The 19,560-nt window shown below is 31.9% G+C and overlaps 1 protein-coding gene and 1 long non-coding RNA gene across 2 annotated transcripts; both read right to left on the bottom strand.

Annotated features, from left to right (window-relative positions):
* Positions 1-475: 475 nt before the first annotated feature.
* Positions 476-7,325, bottom strand: LOC147505105 (uncharacterized). Its single transcript, XR_015193181.1, has 2 exons — positions 6,771-7,325; positions 476-775 (listed from the first exon to the last, which is right to left on the bottom strand). It is a non-coding gene; the product is annotated as an uncharacterized LOC147505105 (long non-coding RNA).
* Positions 7,326-11,340: 4,015 nt separating this feature from the next.
* LOC147505104 (vesicle-associated membrane protein 722) lies at positions 11,341-15,912 on the bottom strand. The gene is made up of 5 exons (XM_086557701.1): positions 15,390-15,912; positions 12,566-12,707; positions 12,358-12,478; positions 12,097-12,159; positions 11,341-11,797 (listed from the first exon to the last, which is right to left on the bottom strand). Exons 1-5 carry the CDS (start codon positions 15,577-15,579, stop codon positions 11,645-11,647), a joined length of 669 nt encoding a protein of 222 aa, XP_086413827.1. The 5' UTR covers positions 15,580-15,912; the 3' UTR covers positions 11,341-11,644.
* Between the last annotated feature and the right edge of the window lie 3,648 nt (positions 15,913-19,560).

Here is a 19,560-nt window from a genome sequence, read left to right as displayed (position 1 = left end):
ACACATTCAACTACAAATCAAATATCCTCTCTTGCATGCAGATCAAAGTTGATCTCTAACCAAAGCTATCAAAACTAATTTTATTTCAAGTGGAATCAAAGAGGATTAGAAGAGTAATATCAAAGAGATTCTATCTAGTTTCCTCAAAAGGATATGTAAACAAAAAAGAAATAAATATGAAAAACAGACCCTTGATTTTGTTTATTATGTGAAAATAGGGAGATTGGTTATAACTTATAAGCGGGTAAAAAACGAGGGGGGTTTTATATATGGGCCGAAAAGAGATATCAAATAGGGGCTCAGGGCCCATTTCTTCTTAAGGAACCATCCCACCAGCCACCAAACAATGGAGAAGCATGTGCACGGCTACCAATATATGTCATGCTATCCTAAATATATACTGCCATACACATATATGCCGCAAGACAGCTAAACATCTCAAATAAACCCCCCAACTGGACAACCAGACACAAACTTGCATATGAATGTGGCTTGGTTTAATTTTTGACATTATTGGCCTCTAATCGCTAGATATATAGGGATACATTACAGGTATTAATATCCTCAGTATTCAACTTTGTAATTCATATGCTAACACACAAAGAACATCACAATCAGGGTATTTATACACTTGCTTTCTAAAACGAGATAAGCAGATTGAACTCACTTAATCCGTACTCAAATTCAGAGGGAGAGGTGCGCTTTCTGAGTAGTGTCAAAGTTTTCTCCAAGATGAGCACAATCCTCTTAAGCTTGCTGGAAGGTGAAATCTCCCCTGTAAAGTTAATTAATGTGATTCTTAGTTGAATAAAATAAAGAGAAATTCTGAAGGCCTTGAAAAGAAAATAGACTAAGATTAAACAGAAAGAAGGGGGGAATTGTCAGAACTTCTCACAGTATATTAATCTTGAGCGCGAACAATATAAGGCTCCCCCAAGACAAAAAACATGTCACAATGACACAAGCACAGTCAGTATTCTGAAAAACATTATGCAGTAGTTGGACGGTGTAAGACAGCCTGGGTCTTTTAGGTGATCCCTAGACGGGTTAGGCGCTAGGCTGTTTTTCTATCCTAATTTATATAAACTCAAATAATAAGCATAAACTAGTTTTCGAACCCGTCTTACGAACGGATGTCATTATATTAAATTATTCTAAAAATATTATTAATTATACATAGCTATGAGATATATATGATAATTATATTAATCACTCATTCAAATTTTTTGTGCTACTCTCAATAAAAAGAAAACACCAAACATTGATAAAACCTATTGACTTCTTTTAACTGTTAGATTTAACAATTGAAGTTTTATGAGAATGCTCAATGTGACGAAGATGATATTGAAACTACTTGAATAGTAAGACACTCTCAATCATAATAAAAGAATTATGATAAACACTATTTAAAATACAAAACTATACTTGTTGAGACATTATATTCCCCCTACAAATAATACAATTATGTTTCGAGGTTAGTTCAATGCATTTGCATCAAGTTTTCGATTTTCTGTTAATTATTCATTGAGATTAGTTCAATGTAATTATTACATCTAGTTTCCGATTTTCCATTAATTATTCTTTAAGGTTAGTTCAATGCAGTTGCACCAAGTTTTCGATTTCCCGTTAATTATTCTTTGAGGTTAATTCAGTGTAGTTGCATCAAGTTTATGATTTCTCATTAGTTATTCATTAAGGTTAATTTAGTGCAGTTGCATCTAGTTTTTTATGTTTCTTTAATTAGTTTTTGAGATTAGTTCATTGCATAACCATATATGTTCCAATTTCTCATTAATTACTCTTTCATATTAGTTCAATACATCTACATCCAGTTTCTGATTTCTAGTTAATTATTTTTAGAGGTTAGTTCGATGTTCAATGCATTTGCATCTAGTTTCAAATTTCTGGTTATTTACACTTTGAAGTTAGTTCGACCAGTTATATCCGATTTCTGATTTCTAGTTAACTATTCTTTGAGGTTATTTCAATACATTTGTATCAAGTTTTTGATTTCCTGTTAAATATTCCTTAAGATATTGCATCCAATTTCTGATTTACCATTAGTTAATCTCTGATTTTAGTTTTATGCAATTGCATCCAGTTTCTGATTTTCTGTTAATTATTCTTCGAGATTAGCTCAATGTAGTTGCATCCAATTTTCAATTTCTAGTTAATTGTTCTTTGAGGTTAGTTCAATATCAAGTTTTCGATTTTCCGTTAATTATTTTTTGAAATTAGTTCAATGTAGTTGCATCAAATTTATGTTTTCCTGTTAATTATTCATTGAGATTAGTTCAGTGCAGTTGCATTCATTTTTCAATGTTTCGTTAATTAGTCTTTGAGATTAGTTCATTGCATTTGCATACAGTTTCTGACTTCCCGTTAATAACTCTTTGAAGTTAGTTCAATATATATGCATCAACCATAAAAAAAAATAATATATATATATATATGCATCTAGTTTTTGATTTTTTATGCTTTGAGGTTAGTTCGATGCAATTACATCCGGTTTCTGATTTTTTGTTAACTATTTTTTGAGGTTATTTCAATGCATTTGCATCTAGTTTCTGATTTCCCGCCAATTATTCTATGAGGTTAGTTCAACGCAGTTGCATTCGATTTTTGATTTTCTATTAATTATTTTCTTAGATTAGTTCAATGCATTTGCATCCAGTTTTCGATTTCCCGTTAATTATTATTTGAAGTTTTTTTGATGTATTTGCATACCGTTTCCAATTTTCGATTAAATATTTTTCAAGGATTTGCATCCAATTTCTAATTTATCGTTAGTTATTTTCTGACGTCAGTTTAATGCAGTTACATCCAGTTTCTAATTTTTAGTTAATTACTTTTTGAGTCTGGTTTATTGTATTTACATAAAGTTTCTTATTTCCTTTGAATTATCCAATGTGGTGTGTAATATCAACTTCAAACAGGACATAAAAATAAATTATGTTTGATTTACTATGTGGGATCATAAAAAATTATCTAGTTTACGATTTCTAGTTAATTATTCTTTAAATTATACATTACTCACTATGTGGGAACTTCAAAGATTATCTACGAATGTGTGATGTTATATTAATTATTCTGAAAAATATTTGCAACTATATATGCAAAACTATTATATATGAATATTATATTCATCACTCATCCAAATTTCTTATAACGTGAAAACCCCACTATCCATTAAAAAAAAAGAACTCACCCTTGATAAAACCCTTCAACTTCATTTTGTTGTTTAATAATAGAAGTTTGATTAAAGTTTTGTGAGATTGCCTAATAAGGCGAAGTTCATATTGAAGCTACTTGAATAGCAAGGCGTTCCCAATCATACGAAAATAGATAAGATAAACACTATTTTAAATGCAAAACTATACTTATCGAGACATTCCTATAACATATAACACAACTATGTTTTGAGGTTAGTTTAATGATTCCTTCAATTGGTGATCAAATTAAGGTCAACATAGATGGGGCTTCTAGAGGGAACCCAAGTCTAGCTAGGTTGGGTGGATCCTTTAGAAATGTTCATGGTGATTTTGTCTTACTCTTGAGCAAGGGGTATCGGAATTGCAAACAACTATACAGCCGAGTGCATGGTTATATTGGAGAGTGTGGAGCTTGCCCTTTCAAAAGGATGAAGCAATCTCTGGGTGGAATCAGATTTGGCAGCAGCTGTCACAGCTTTTAACTCATGGGGCATCCCTTGGCAACTCCTATGTAGATGAAAATTCTGCACGACGAAGGTGCAAAGCTTGAATGTGTAGCACAATTGGAGAGAGGCAAACCTAGTCGCAGACCAGGCGGCAAAATTTGGATCTTTCTTAGCTGAGAATGAAGCTTTTGTATCAAATGGCAGACCCCCATGGCTATATAAATGGGAGGTTCCATATGGTTGTTATTTTAGAATATCTTGAACCTACATCGTATAGCATGTAGGTTCTACCACTCCTGTACAATTTTTTTATTTCGTTTCTTTCCTTAATTCAATTTACACTTACCGAGCAAAAAAAAATGTTAGTTTAATACATTTGCATCCAGTTTCTAATTTTCAATTCTATTATTTATTTTTTTATGTTAATTCAATGGAGTTGCATTTAGTTTTCGATTTCCCGTTATTTATTTTTTGATGTTAGTTCAATGCATTTGCATCAAATTTCCTATTAATTGTTCTTTGAGGTCAGTTCAATGAATTTGCATCCAATTTTCGATTTTCCGTTAATTATTCTTTGAGATTATTTTAATGCATTTGCATCCAGTTTTTAATTTCTCGTTTATTATTCGATAATGTTGCATTTGCATTTAGTTTTCGATTTCTCGTTAATTATTGTTTGAGGTTAGTTCAATGAATTTGCATCCAGTTTTTGATTTTCCGTTAATAATTTCTTGAGGTTAGTTCAATGCATTTGCATCCAGTTTATTTTTTTTAAATTAGTTCAATGCAGTTGCATCCGGTTTCCGATTTCCTATTAATTATTATTTAAAATTAGTTCTACGCATTTGCATCTTGTTCCCAATTTATAGTTAATTTTTCTTTGATGTTAGTTCAATGCGGTTTAAATCCAGGTTCGATTTCCCATTAATTTAATCATTGAGGGTTAGTTCAATGCATTTCCAACCAATTTTCGATTTCCCAACAATTATTTTTTTATGTTAATTCGATGTATTTGCATCAAAGTTTTGATTTCCCGTTAATTATTCTTTGAGATTAGTTTAATGCAGCTGTATCCATAGTCCGATTTCCCATTAATTACTTTTTAAGATTAGTTTAATGTTTTCATTTGCATCAAGTTTCCAAATTTCCGTTAAATATTATTTGAGGTTAGTTCGATGCATTTGCATCCAGTTTTCGGTTTCCCATTAATTGTTATTTAAGCTTAGTTTCATGTAGTATTATATATATTTTAAAATATTTGTCATTATTGGTTTGCCGTTATTTAAAAAAAAAAAAATTATACATGTGAGCTTGCATTAGAATGAATGCAAAATTTTCTATTATATGTTTTGTGATGTTATTTTTTATATAATTTATTTTTCCACTATAATTTGTTTTAATATATATATATATATATATATATATATATATATATATATATATATATATATATTATAAAATTAGAAATTACATTATAGTGTTGAAAAAATTATAAATTCAAAAATTTAATTGGAATATGTCATAATTACTGTGGTTTTGAAATCCTTAACGATAACTAAATGTCTAAATTCCAAAGTGGATGATGCATTAAATCTATCCAACTTTATTTGTTTAGGCCCATATAGACATATAGTGCATACAATACAATTTTATTTGTTGTCCGCTTAGTTTTGAGTGTACACTGTTATTTATTTTATGAGTAGTTGACTTTTATTTTTCCTTTTTGTCCCAGTCACATGTGTGGTTAACAAATATAGAAAGTAAATGTTCAGGTAACTCAATTTATTTTTTCCTTCGTTATTTCATTGTCTTTTTCTAAAAAAAAACTTTGTTATGTTAAACTTCACCTAAGATTAGTGTATAAACTATTCTTCGTGGCGTAAGGGTTTTAGGAAAATCATTTTTGGTGGAAATTATTGTTTTTAGCAATTTAGTTTTTTGTCTCATATTTTTTCATAATTAGCTATAGTATTTAGAAAAAGTTGGAGAATCTATGAAAATCTAGATGGGATTGTTTACTTCTTTATATCATATTTTTTTACTAATTAGTAATAGAGTTTAGAAAAAACTGGAGTCTAGTGCTCCAATTTTCTGATTTTTCATATTAGTCTCATATTTTTTAGTAATTAGTCAAAGAGTTTTACAAATATTTGAGAGTCGGTAAATGCTCAAAAAATAGAGCCAAGAGGGTACAGCTATAATATATATATCTAAAGACAAAAGCTCTTCTTAAATAAAGGCATAAGAGTTGAAGAAGATGGCAGGTGAACTGCTTGAGTTGAATAGAGAAGAGAGGACTGAAGAATGTGATCTATTTTCAAAGGGGTGACATGAGACAAACACTGGTTTAATATTTTAACAAATTTTAAAGAGTTTTTCTCTTCCTAACTTTAGTCTTTTAAACCCATATTCAAATCTTTTGCCTTTTGTTGTGGACAAAGCACCATTTTTCGATCAATTAAAAAAAACGTATAAAACCATATACAAAGCTTAGGGAACATAGAAAAAGTTGTAAATATGGCAAGGATTCAACATCCAATTATGCAAGGGAAAAAACTAAATCGATAAGGAAGAAGGAAAACATTGATTAATACATTTCAAATAAGCATGAAGGAGATATTTTATATGATAAGACCTTAGCAAAACAATGCTAATTACAGGGTGGTTTGCAGCTCTCCTATCAAGTAATTTTATTTTATTTTTATTGGTAAGCATATTTTAAATGAGATCAGTAACTTTTTGATATTGGCGGGGTTCGAGCCCCATACCTATGATATCATCACCCAAAAGATTTACCGACTTTGCTAGTCGACACCTGCCTATCAAGTAATTTTGCCACCCTTTGCCCCAATTTCAAACGCTCCAAAAGCACCACTTCATAGGCACTGTTAATTCGTCAAGACCTCTCCCTAGATTGACTCCACATTTCTACATCAATGTGAAATAGTAGCAATAACACTTTTAATCAATTAAATCAGTTTCAATAGCCATTATGAACTCTGGTGAAAATCTTGATATCCATGACACATGACACATGCAATGAGAAATTAATACAATAAATATATAAGACAATGGCTTGAAATTTAATAAGAAAATAGACAGTGTGACTCACTTATCAATTTGATGATAATAATGTTCATTGCCAACCATTTTCTTTTCATCACTGCAATCGATCCCAGCTTCATAAAACAACTTTTCAACAGCCCTGTACAACTTATCAGTTTGAGCATTAACAACAACAGCTTTATTAGTTTTCTCCAACTTGGGTATATCATAAGAATCTAACATCTTCTCACGAACTTGTTCCAATTCTTCCTCTTTTAGCTCAAAAATCTCATTGACGAGTTCAAGAAGTTGGTGACCCGTGATCGTTGTCTCCTAATAACCTAGTCTCTATAAAGTGTTTAACATCTTCAATGATTTCGTTTTTTCCCTCTGGATCCGGAACCGCTGAGATTTCTGCTAAAACCTCTTCATAAGCCTCCACACTTTTAATGTTTGTGAGATGCTTGAGAAAGCATGGGCGATTTGAACTACGAGACGCATACAATCATCATCATCATCACTGAGAAATGTAGCAACGTCTTTACTCGTTATTGCCAAACTTTATCTACAAAATGCATTCAAAGCTAATTTTTTGTGGTTGTGAAACACTTACCATAAAGATCATCCCCACAAAATTTTAGCTAATTTGGAAATCTCTAACATAGATAAAATTTACTGTCATCTTTAAAAAGAAATCTAACGGTTTAGAAATATTGAGTTTTTGCAATAATGTTTTGCTAATGTTAGAAATTTCCAAATGAGCTGAAATTTTATGGAGATAATCTTTACAGTAAGTATATCATATCTACAAAATATTAATTCATTTTATAGGTGAAGTTTTACCTACATACTTATTTTAAGTTAACTTAAGTAGCTACTTATTTGGTTTATATATATATATATATATATATATATATATATATATATATATATATATATATATATATATATATATATATATATATATATATATATATATATATCGTAGAAATGAACCAAATAAATTTCACGATATATATAATGTTTTTTAGTTTTTACGATATACAATTTTTTTAAAAAAAAATAATTTTTTAATATATATACGTAGAAATTTATTTATTTTTTTTAATTTCTTATGATGGATTGGTTCATTTCTAAAAAAAATTAAAAAATATATTTGGTTCATTTCTATATATACAGTTAACCTAAAATAAGTAGCTACTTAAGTTATATATATAACGTCGTATTGTCCAGGTATATGAGTATGTGATCTGTATCGTGAAACTGGCATTTGATTTTTCAGCTGCTGTTTCGATTACTTATCTGGGTATTCAGTATCCACACACGCTTCGGGGTGGATGGCATGCCAGGGTAATTGGGCTTAGTGTGGGTACGTATCTTATTGTGACCACGTACCTTGGGTCTGCTCTGACCCAGGGTATTATAGACGCAGTAGGATTTGTTACTACCCCGATGACATGGTTAGTTATCATGTACATTAGCGAGAGGAGGTGGAGGGCGATGCATATATGTATAGCGTCGTACTTCACGTTTGTGGTTGTAGTAGTGTGTTGTTTTCTGTGTTACCCGTAGGAGGGTGATAGCCTAAATTTCTTGTGTTCTACTTAGAGTTTTTTTATTATATATTTACATTGTATTAACTATTTATGTTGATAAATTTGTTGAAGATAGTACTTGAATACGATTTTACATGAAATTATATATATCGTAGAAATTAAATTTTTTTAAAAAACATTAATGAACCAAATACAGTCATTTCTAAAACAATTCATCAAATATAATGAACCAAATACGGTCATTTCTAATAAAATAATATATATATATATAGTCCTTCTCTAAAAAATTATTACTTAAGTTAACCTAAAATAAGTAGGTAAGTAAAACTTCACCTATAAAATGAATTCAAAGCTAATTTTTTGTGGTTGTGAAACACTCACCATAAAGATCATCCCCACAAAATTTTAGCTAATTTGGAAATCTCTAAATTAGATAAAATTTATTGTCATCTTTAAAAAGAAATATAACGGTCTATAAATGTTGAGTTTTTGCGATAATTATTTGCTAATGTTAGAGGTTTCCAAATGAATTGAAATTTTATGGAGATAATCTTTACAGTAAGTATATCATATCCATAAAACATTAATTCATTTTATAAGTAAAGTTTTACCTACATACTTATTTTAAGTTAACTTAAGTAGTTACTTATTTGGTTTATTTCTACGATATATATATATATGATACCATAGGAATTAATTTTTTTAAAATTTCTTATGATGGATTGGTTCATTTCTTAAAAAATTAAAAAAATATATTTGGTTCATTAAAAAATATATATCTCATAGAAATGAACCAAATATATTTTTTAATTTTTTAAGAAATGAACCAATCCATCATAAGATTTTTTTTTTTTTTTTAATCTATAATATATATACTGTTTTTTTTTTAATTTTTACGATATACAATTTTTTTTAAAAAAATAATTTTTTAATATATATACTTAGAAAAAAAAAACTATTTTTTTTTTTTTTTAATTTCTTATGATTGATTGGTTCATTTCTAAAAAAAATAAAAAATATATTTGGTTCATTTCTACGATATATATATACAGTTAACCTAAAATAAGTATCTACCTAATATATATATAATCAATTTTAATATTATCTCTACAAAATTTCAACTCATTTGGAAACCTCTAACATTGGCAAAAAACGATTATAAAAACTCAACATTTTTTTACTATTAGATTTATTTTTAAAGATGACAACAATTTTTCTCTATGTCAGAGATTTCCAAATAAACTGAAATTTTGGGAAAATAGTCATTATAGTGAGTGCTTCATAACCACAAAAAAATTAGGTTTGAATTCATTTTGTAGATAAAGTTTTACTTACGTATTTATTTTAAGTTAACTTAAGTAGTTACTTTTTAGAGAATTACTATATATATATATAGGGTATATACAGCCCGGCTCCTAAAAAGACCTTAAATAAGTATCAAATCTAAAATACCCACAACTTCACCTACAAAATGATTTAAAATCTAATCTTTTATGCATATGATCTACTATCCATAAAGAACATCTCTAGAAAAATTCAACTCGTTTGACAATTTTTAACATTGGCAAAAGATGATTGCAAAAAATAGACATTTCTGACTATTAGATATTTTTTCAAAAGTGGACAACAATTTTTATCTAAGTTAGAGGATATCAAACAAGTTGAATTTTTATAGAGATGTATTTTATGGTTAGTAGATCATATGCACAAAAGATTAGATTTTAAATCATTTTATAGGTGAAGTTGTGGGTGTTTTAGATTTGATACTTATTTAAGATCCTTATTTAAGGTCTTTTAAAGAGTCGGATTATATACATATAAAAAGAGTCAATGTACGGTGTCAAACCTGAACTCTGGTGAAAATCTTGATATCCATAACACATACAAAGAGAAATTAATACGATAAATAAATAAGACAATGGCTTGAAATTTAATAAGAAAATAGACAGTGTGACTCACTTATCAATTTGATGATAATAAGGTTCATAACCAACCATTTTCTTTTCATCGATCCCAGCTTCATAAAACAGCTTTTCAACAGCCCTGTATAACTTATCAGTTTGAGCATTAACAACAACAGCTTTATTAGTTTCCTCCAACTTGGGTATATCATAAGAATCTAACATCTTCTCACGAACTTGTTCCAATTCTTCCTCTTTTAGCTCAAAAATCTCATTGACGAGTTCAAGAAGTTGGTGACCCGTGACCGTTGTCTCCTAATAACCCAGTCTCTATAAAGTGTTTAACATCTCCAATCATTTCGTTTTTTCCCTCGAGATTTCTGCTAAAACCTCTTCATCAGCCTCCACACTTTTTAAAGTTTGTGAGATGCTTGAAAAAGCATGGGCGATTTGAACTACGAGACGCATACAATCATCATCATCATCACTGAGAAGTATAGCAACGTCTTTACTCATTGTTGCATGGATTTCGCAATATGCTTTAGCAACAATGTTGCATGTAAAAGCGAATTTTCTTCTTCCACTTAAATTGTGGCGACTTTTATTAATTTGACTCTCATAACTGAGCAACCTCATAAACACTGTTTTTCTTCCAAAGATGGTAAACCAACCTCGTAACGTTGATATAGTTCCTCATCTGTCGGAGACCACGGATCCATCGCAAGATAATACCACCCTAAACCATAAGATAGTACCCAGACAAGAAAATTCTTTCTGGTCGCGAAACCCCATTCAAAAAACCTTCTATTTAGTTCTTGTAGGAATTGGATTGCCTAGTTACGAAAACACATTACAGGAAGTTACAGAAAAAACTTATAGGAAGTGGATTGCCGACAGAAAACACATTACAGGAAGTGGATTGCCGACAGAACAAGCCCAATAACTGATGCCGTCCAAACACCAAAAACGAATGCGCCCAATTCCAGTAAACACTCTGGATACATAGGCAGCAATTATAGGTTCTTTCTCTTTTTGGTCCGTAGCAAGACCCTTTCCAGATCTGTTGTTGTTTTGGGGTGATTTATGACCACATCACCACATTGAGATGTTTGCCAGGCTTCTGTAAGCAATCTATCATTACATGTCAGGAAATCCGTCAATTAGAACAGCTTACATCAAATGGCACAAAAGCTCCAGCGACAGTCTTTACTTGTATAGAAAGAATTCGAGCTTACAATTTATACATGTGTCATACAAAATACAAACCAGTCCCACCCCAAAAGAATAGCATCAAGCAAGGGGGGGGGAATACCAAAAGAAACTCAATGGTTAAGTGAACACTAAAATAACAAAGCTATAACCGATCTAGTATATAACCATTCCAAAGAAGCACACTTGCTGGAGATGCTGTAACCAGTTCACTATAATACTTCTAACCAAAAGCACAGTACATATCGGGTGAATGCTAGGGTACTGCACCACTCTTATTTTTTCCCACAGTTGAAGCCACCACAGACGGACAAAACAATGATGAGTATCAAAGCAATGAGAATGCCCAACACAATCAGCTTTATCTTCATATTCTGCAACCACATCTTTCTCCTCATTTTGGTCCCTTGCTGCCGAAAATCTTGTGCCTGAGAGAATGCAACAAGCATTAGTAAACATTGTAGCAGTCACAATGATAATAGAAAACAGAGGAAAAACCATAAAACAGAAAGTCGGATCTGACACTTAAAACCTCTCAATTATGCATGTGAATTTCGACAATCCCAAACATTTGGAACACAATGATGTTGATTAATTATAGAGTCTGATCCACTGTTCCCATCATCATTTGGGAAAGTGCATGTGTGTTCCATATATTGAGGTGCAGAGTAGATTAGTAAGCAAAATAAATTTGGACCAGGTATAATAAAAGTGTGCCTCCACTAACCTGTGAGCGAAGGTTCTCTGTTTTGTCAACCAAAAGCTCGATTTTCTCCCCACGGTCAAGAACCTGCAAAAAGATGAGCTTCATTAACGGGACTACAACAATATGACAAAGCACTGCAATTTGAAAAAATACACAAACTGGCGGTCTCTTAATAAATAACATATGTAGCATAGAACCAACAAGAGAGTAAACCAAATGAAACAATATTAATAATTAAAATATGTTCATTTTTAGCTACATCCTAAAACTGCTGCCTTTTACCTTTTCAATGTTTTCCATCATAACTCCCTTAACTTCAGAAACCTGAGCTTTCACTTTGGCAAGCTTGCTGATCTCCTCTGGATGATCCACACAGTACTGCATTTGCTCCTTCAGTTTTGGCCTAAAAAACCGAAAATGTGTTTCACAGATCTCAGACGTGATTGATAACAAACACATATACACAGAAGTAAGAAAGAGTAAAATTTACCCAAACTCCTTGTTCAAACTATTGGCTACAGCAGTTGCAGCTTTCCCACCTCCATATCTCTTGTTAAAATCATCCTTGACCCGTTCCAAAAAGGCAATGGGAATCTGTCTGCCAGCTGACTCAACTGCAACCACGCAGTAGGCTGCAAAACAATGATAAGAATAAAACTTCATCAGAAAGGACTTTAGATAACCAAAGATTACTTAAACGACACCTCCTAAACATTCACTGCCAACAATATATAGCATTGTCAAGCACCACGACAAAACATACATCCTCAAATATACACACTAAATTTAATAACTCATACGTTCCTCACCTATATTCTCTTCAAACCAAAACTATGAAAATAAATTGTTACACAAAGCACTGCAAATTTTAACAGTAAATCTACCACTTACGATATCACATGATTCTCATATTTCAGTTTCTCTGATCCACATGTGCTCAAATACTTCTGCTTTTTACACATCTTCAAACTCCTCATTATTTTTTCCAATCCTCATTCTCACAACCACCAAAAAATAAAACACAAAATAGACAAATACTAATGATTTTGCAATTTTCCGTATGTCCCCTCTCCCCATTTCCTTTTTCTGTCGTATGAAAATATATTTTTCCATCCCCTTCTTACAATACACAATTTCTTTAGAGCTCAAGGCATCAGGACAAAGAGCATTATATTACCAGGACAGATTATTTAACGCAAGATATTACAGGATGATGCCTCCATTAAAGAGTGATTTACACCTACTTTACACAATATAGTAAACTAAATGTTGTTAATAATACTCTATGTGAACACACACAGACACATATCCGTATCGGACACGACAAACACACATATTGTATGTGATACACCCTAATTTCTGGTATTTTGCCATGTCGGATACAGACACACGCATCCGTGTCAATGTAACTTAGTTAATACATGTATCTATGCATCCAACCACTCAATCGAAAAGACTACTTGCATGTATCTTAAATTCAATTCAGATCAACTTGAAAATAGAAATTTACCAAGTCATTCACATAACAGCTCAACAGCAGTAACTAGAAGTGGCAAAAATATTTATCCCATAGTAGATAACTAGACATGCATCTCCTATAAATCATTAGAAATGAGTGGGAGACTGCTCATTAAGACTTCTTATAAAAGACGCAAAAGGGCTACATGAAAAGAACCATCTAGCCAGTTCAGGAGAACTGTCAAATTGTATCAGTATCCTTTACTCATATGTCACCTGATTTCATTACCAAAGGTCTGATCAAAAAATAATAAACTACACAATCACGGACATTTAGCACTATACCCATGTATAATTACAACTTACAAACACATAAAAAGACTAAACCCATGAAACTCTACGAGAATACCAAAAAAAGACACCAGCAAATGTGAATGCCAAAATACAACACACAACACTAAACCCATCCTCATTAAACTCAAACCACTCTTAACACTGTGATTCCACAACGTTTAATGCTTAAACAACTCAAAGACTGTACATTAAGTGTTACACCCATTCAAGTAATCAAAATAACCAGATATACCAAATAAATCATGTATATATAGAAAGATAGATTTTCGTTAACATGCATACTCAATGCATTACAACTTTGTTAGATATAAATGAAACAATCATAACTCCATCAAAAAGAATTTTTACCAAAAAATACTTTAATGAAACCTTCTACAAAAATTACTTAAACCAAATCTCCTACCATTCACTGCCAACAAAATGTATTACTTAAACCAGCAATTAATTGCATTGTCAAACACCACAACAAAATGTAAGCACTAAAATGCACACACTAATAAAAATACCTGATATGTTCCTCACCTATACTTTCCTCAAACCAAAACTATTAAAAGAAATTGAAAACTCAAATGGTTAAAAGTACGCTAACAAATCACATAAATGTACCACACACTGACAATTTTCTATAAATCTACAAATTATGATATCACATGATTCTCACATTCCATTTTCTCTTATCCACATATAGGCCCAATTTTTTCGGTTTTTCTACACAAACTTTTCATTATTTTTTCCAATCCGTGCAATTTTCCAAAAAATAGAAAACAAAAAGGGCAAATACTAGTGATTTTGTAATGTACTGTACAACCACCTCTCTCCACATCCTTTTTCCATTGTATACAAGTATAAATTTATCAGCCCCTTCTTAAAATACCCAATTTCTTTAGTCTAAAGCATACGGACAAAAAACATTTTATTACCAACATAGCTTAAAGAAAGTTGCCTCCAGTAAAGAGTGATTTACAACTACTTTACGCAACATAATAAACTAAAAATTATTAAAAAAAATGCAATATGATACATTATCTATGCATCCAACCACTAAATAAAAAAGACAACTTACAAACACACAAACAAGAGCAAAGCATTGCCACACTATGAAACTCTAAAAGACTAAAGACAGAATTGCCAAAATACAACACATCACTAAACCCAATGTGAACACACTGAGTCCACAATGTTTAATGCTTACACGACTCAAAAATGTTACATCAAGTGTTAAACCCATTCAAGTGAGCCCAAATATACCAAGTAAATCATGCTTTATAAATAAATAAGCTTTTCCTTAGATAATAAGCTAAGTCAAGCAAAGATAGTAACTTTTTCAAATATTACACACAGACAAATATAAATTATCTGAATCAGGTAGACAAACAACAGATCAATACTATTCCATCATCATTTCTAACCGATCTAACAATAATAATCACAGATCTGAACAATCAAAAAAAAAAAAAAACCACAGATCGAAAGGAACAAAGTGATATATAATAAGGACTTACTGAAACCGTCTTCGACAAGGTAATTGAAAGTATGAGCATCACAGTTATAAGTAAACTTGTTATTAGTAGCAGGAAGTTTCTGAAGACATTGAGCAGCAATACTTGTGAAATTTCCACTAAATTCTGTGTATTCTGATAATATAACTGTTCCTCTTGCTACAAAACTATAGATCAATGATTGTTGTCCCATTTTTTTAGATTCCAAACAAATCAAATAAACCCTAACCCTAGAATAACCAGATCAAGAGATATAGAGAAAGTAAAATTAGGTTTTTTTTTTTCACTTCTTCGAAGAAGATAGAAATGATCGAAGAAGATTTTTTTTTTTTTGGATTGTGAGAGAGAGAGAGGTGAAGTCTATTTATTTTTTTTTGCTTCGATGTGAAGACATAGTTTCTCTTTCTTCGTTTTTTGTGTTGATTTGAACTGACCTTTGGGTTTGTGGTTATTTACCTAAATGCCATTGAATTTGGGTTTTTTGGATTTTTGTTAGGTGGGTTATTTTTTAGGTGTTCATTGATCTCTATTGACAGCAAGTCAGCAACTACGTAACTTCATCTTTAGGGGGATTGAGCACGGAAAAAATATTATACTAGGCCAAAAAGGCTATTATGTTTAGTCACTGAATACCGATTTAAGAGGAACTTGTTTGGATAGGTTGTTGAGAACTAATAGGGCTATACGGATTTATTTTTTAGATCTATTTTTGTAATTTACTATTTAAAAGACGTTAGTTTGCATTGCAATACACACAGACACGTATTACGTATCTCTATATAAATTAATGATTATGATTTTTAATACATCAGTAAGTTCAAATAAGTGAATCGATGTAGCATTACTAGTTGAGAATATACGTGCCAAATTTCATCATGCAAATTAATGCACTAGAGCCAGGTTTCTTTCGTAAATATTGTGACTATTATAGTCTTGCTTTATACAGGTCTTAATTAACAAAGTATAACATGAACACAGTTAGTCCGTTACCATCGAAAAGCTTTTCCAAAAAGAAAACGAATATCCGTGTTATACTATAAATCTTTAGTCCTTGACTCATCTAGAAGGCAGGTGTGGTAAATTGATCGTAAATTGGATGGGCATTGTTGACAAATTTGGGCATTTGATTAAGTAAACATTTTGAATTCTTTTCCCACTATGTAAAGAACTCTTGGGCTCCTTTTTCTTTTCCGCGTGATTGGGCTTGGAACGGAACAGTCCAAATATTTGAACGTTGAACGCCTTAACCATAAATTCATACAACCATGATGTGACTTTCTTCTTAATCATCATTATTTATCCATTTTAGCTTAGAGAAAGGCTTTTCAATGTGACCCCAACATGTCGCGTTCATTAGAAGCAACGAAACCGTCGTTATTTTCCTTACCAAGAAGTTGATTTGATATTGAGGTGGATATGAACTGGAAGTTTTATTATTCGGAACGTAAAATAGTATCATGTGTTTATTCCTTGATTATACTCGTCAACTAGTTCACATAAATTAAGTATTCCTATAAATAAAAAATATGTATTAGTTCTACCTAATAGAAAAGACCGCCAAAAATGTTGTTTTGGTGTTGTATGTGTTGACCATGGATAATTATCCACTCTCTATCTGTCGTGTCCCCTTCTAGTTCCTAAGATAATGCTAATTTTGTTTAAGTAATTTGAGATCTGAACAAATAAGAAGTAATTGCCAAATTTAGTCCCTAACTCCCTACCCATACATCGCATTATCTTTTCCCAAAAAAGCCAATTAAAAGTCCAGAGAAACTGTTTTGGGATGGACTATTCCATGGGCTGAGCCTGTGCAGCCATACAAAGACCCGACACCGCCTAATTCTCCCACCTAAACAGGATACCACCACCACATCAACATTCCCAATTTGATCTTGCCACAATAAAATAAATGTGCTATATTTTCGTACAACTGTACGCAATGAGTGTACGTACTCCCTGCGCGGTACAAAACAATATCAGGGCAAGCTGGAGCATGTTGAGATTCATAATACCAGTATACCAAGTTGGGTATGTAAAGGGTTGCATTAAACTCGATGTAGGAAGTAATAACTAGACACCATACCAACAATAGTGATACAAAAACCAAATAATTAGTGTTAATATTTAATGTTGATTAGTATTGTCATTGCTGGAATTTCCTTCCCTCCATCAACAACATGCAAATTGGTTTTATGCTAAATTTAATATGGTGTTTAAACTTGCTAAACGGGGCTAGATGCCTAGATCCAAGGCATAATGTTTTTTGCGATAGTGTATATTCTATTTTCCCCAAACATTCAAGCTAACCAAGTAAAGATAAACAATACTAAAAACTCTTAAATCCCAGAGTTGCTCCTCTTAGTCTTTCTCTTCACACACCATTTTTCATATTGATTCTTATTGTCTTTCGCATTGGCTACCTCATTTTATGCTGGTTTTTTTATCTAACACAATTTAGGTATAATGGTCTATCGTCTCATAAAGCTAACATCTTAGTGTATCCGTAGATTTTTTTTTTTTTGAAGTATTGGGTGATATTTTTTATGAAGATTCATCCATCAAGGAAATAAAGATTTGTGATATGATGAACTTTACTATGAGAACCTAATGCCGATATATCAAGGTGGCTAATTAAAACTTGGCATGTCTGGCTCTCCAATCTTAGACATGTATGATTTTATAATACAAGCGCAAAGTATATAATTAATTGATTTGCAAGTTTCTTCAAACAACGATAAAAAAAAATTGGTTGATCTCATGATTAGGATCTGCCTATGATTTTAGATAGAAAGAAGTAATTAAGACATAGCCTTAATATTTCTTCTCGGACGTACATGCTTTATATGCTTTCATAGATCCTAATGTAGTAACGTACTAGTTATGCACGCACTAATGGTAGCCTGAATCTAGATCATCTTATTGGCATTGGTAATTTCAAACATGGTAGCCTGAATCTAGCATGAATTCAGCCTGAATATTGGTAGTTTGGTACCAATATGCCAGTCGACATTGGTAGCCTGAATCTAGTTTAAACATGTTTTTTGAATACCTCTTACAGGGAGGTAGGGAGTTACAGAGGAAAAAAAACAAAAAAACCGGAAAAAATGGTATGGAATGGAGGGAGAACGAATTCTGGATAGTACTACACAAAGAAGATCGGGAATATGGGGGGGAAAAAGATGATCTTGCAACCAAATCTGACGAGGGAATCAAGCCTTCATTTGAAACAATCTTGTCCATTGTCTCAAGCAGGGAAGCCATTGAAACCCACAGTGTGGCACTCTTTTATATCCCTTCTGAGTCTAAATCTTGTTTTTCAATACATTCAAAAATTCTTTATACTCTTTTTCTGTTGCTATTTGGCCGATCTTTTCTTGTTTCCAAGCTAACAACCTACAATTTGAACAACCTGTATTCTAGGTTTCGGTCTCTTGATTTTTGGGTTTCCACACTAACTTTCTTTATGTCTTATGGTCGGATACGCTTTCTACTCAATGAAAGTTTGATGGATCTTCGAGAAGAACTGAGCAGATCTCAAGGCGGATATCCCTGCAGATAGAGACTACACCGACTATGAGTCCGACTACCTATATACCTATATGCATACCACAGCCACACTACCTCGAAGCATCGAAACTTCAAATATCGAGGAGAGTACATCTACTTCTCTCCAAATAACTGACAAAGCCACCAGCCAACCAAAAAAACACACTCTAGTTTAGGGGTGGGAATTTGGCCCTAACGACCCTAACCCGGCCCTGACCGACCCGACCCTAAGCCCTATAAAGCCCTTACAACTAAAGCCCTCACAGAGTTTAGGGCCGGCCGACCACCCTAATGCCTTCTAAGGTGGTCGTATTAAGGTTCAAATATAGGCCCGACCCTAACTAAGCCCTAGTTATAATTTCACTATAAAATACACAACTAAAACTATCTAACTCCTTGTTACATATTTTCAATTAAAATAACACTGTCATTTGTAATTTATCACTTACCGTATGGGTACTTCTAATAACTTGTCTTATATTATAAAAACTTGTAAACCTAATTGTTTCTATCTCACAACTCACGTACACCTCACAACTCCCCGTCTAACCTAGTCGCCAAGAACAATAATGAGCACTGGGCACTAGCCTAATGAAAAATAGGTTGACGTCAGTAAAAACTCATTCCA

Source organism: Coptis chinensis, chromosome 4 (assembly GCF_015680905.1).
Source record: "Coptis chinensis isolate HL-2020 chromosome 4, ASM1568090v1, whole genome shotgun sequence".
Classification (NCBI taxonomy): domain Eukaryota; kingdom Viridiplantae; phylum Streptophyta; class Magnoliopsida; order Ranunculales; family Ranunculaceae; genus Coptis; species Coptis chinensis.
This window is presented reverse-complemented; position numbering and strand designations above follow the sequence as displayed.

Bases quoted from the DNA above. Each gene is read 5' to 3' on its own strand.
- LOC147505104 (XM_086557701.1), bottom strand. From the start codon at position 15,579: ATGGGACAACAATCATTGATCTATAGTTTTGTAGCAAGAGGAACAGTT. The intron at 12,708-15,389 runs GTAAGTCCTTAT...ATTGTTTTGCAG, and splicing joins CCTTGTCGAAGACGGTTTCA to CCTACTGCGTGGTTGCAGTT. The intron at 11,798-12,096 runs GTTAGTGGAGGC...GCATTCTCTCAG, and splicing joins CAGAGAACCTTCGCTCACAG to GCACAAGATTTTCGGCAGCA.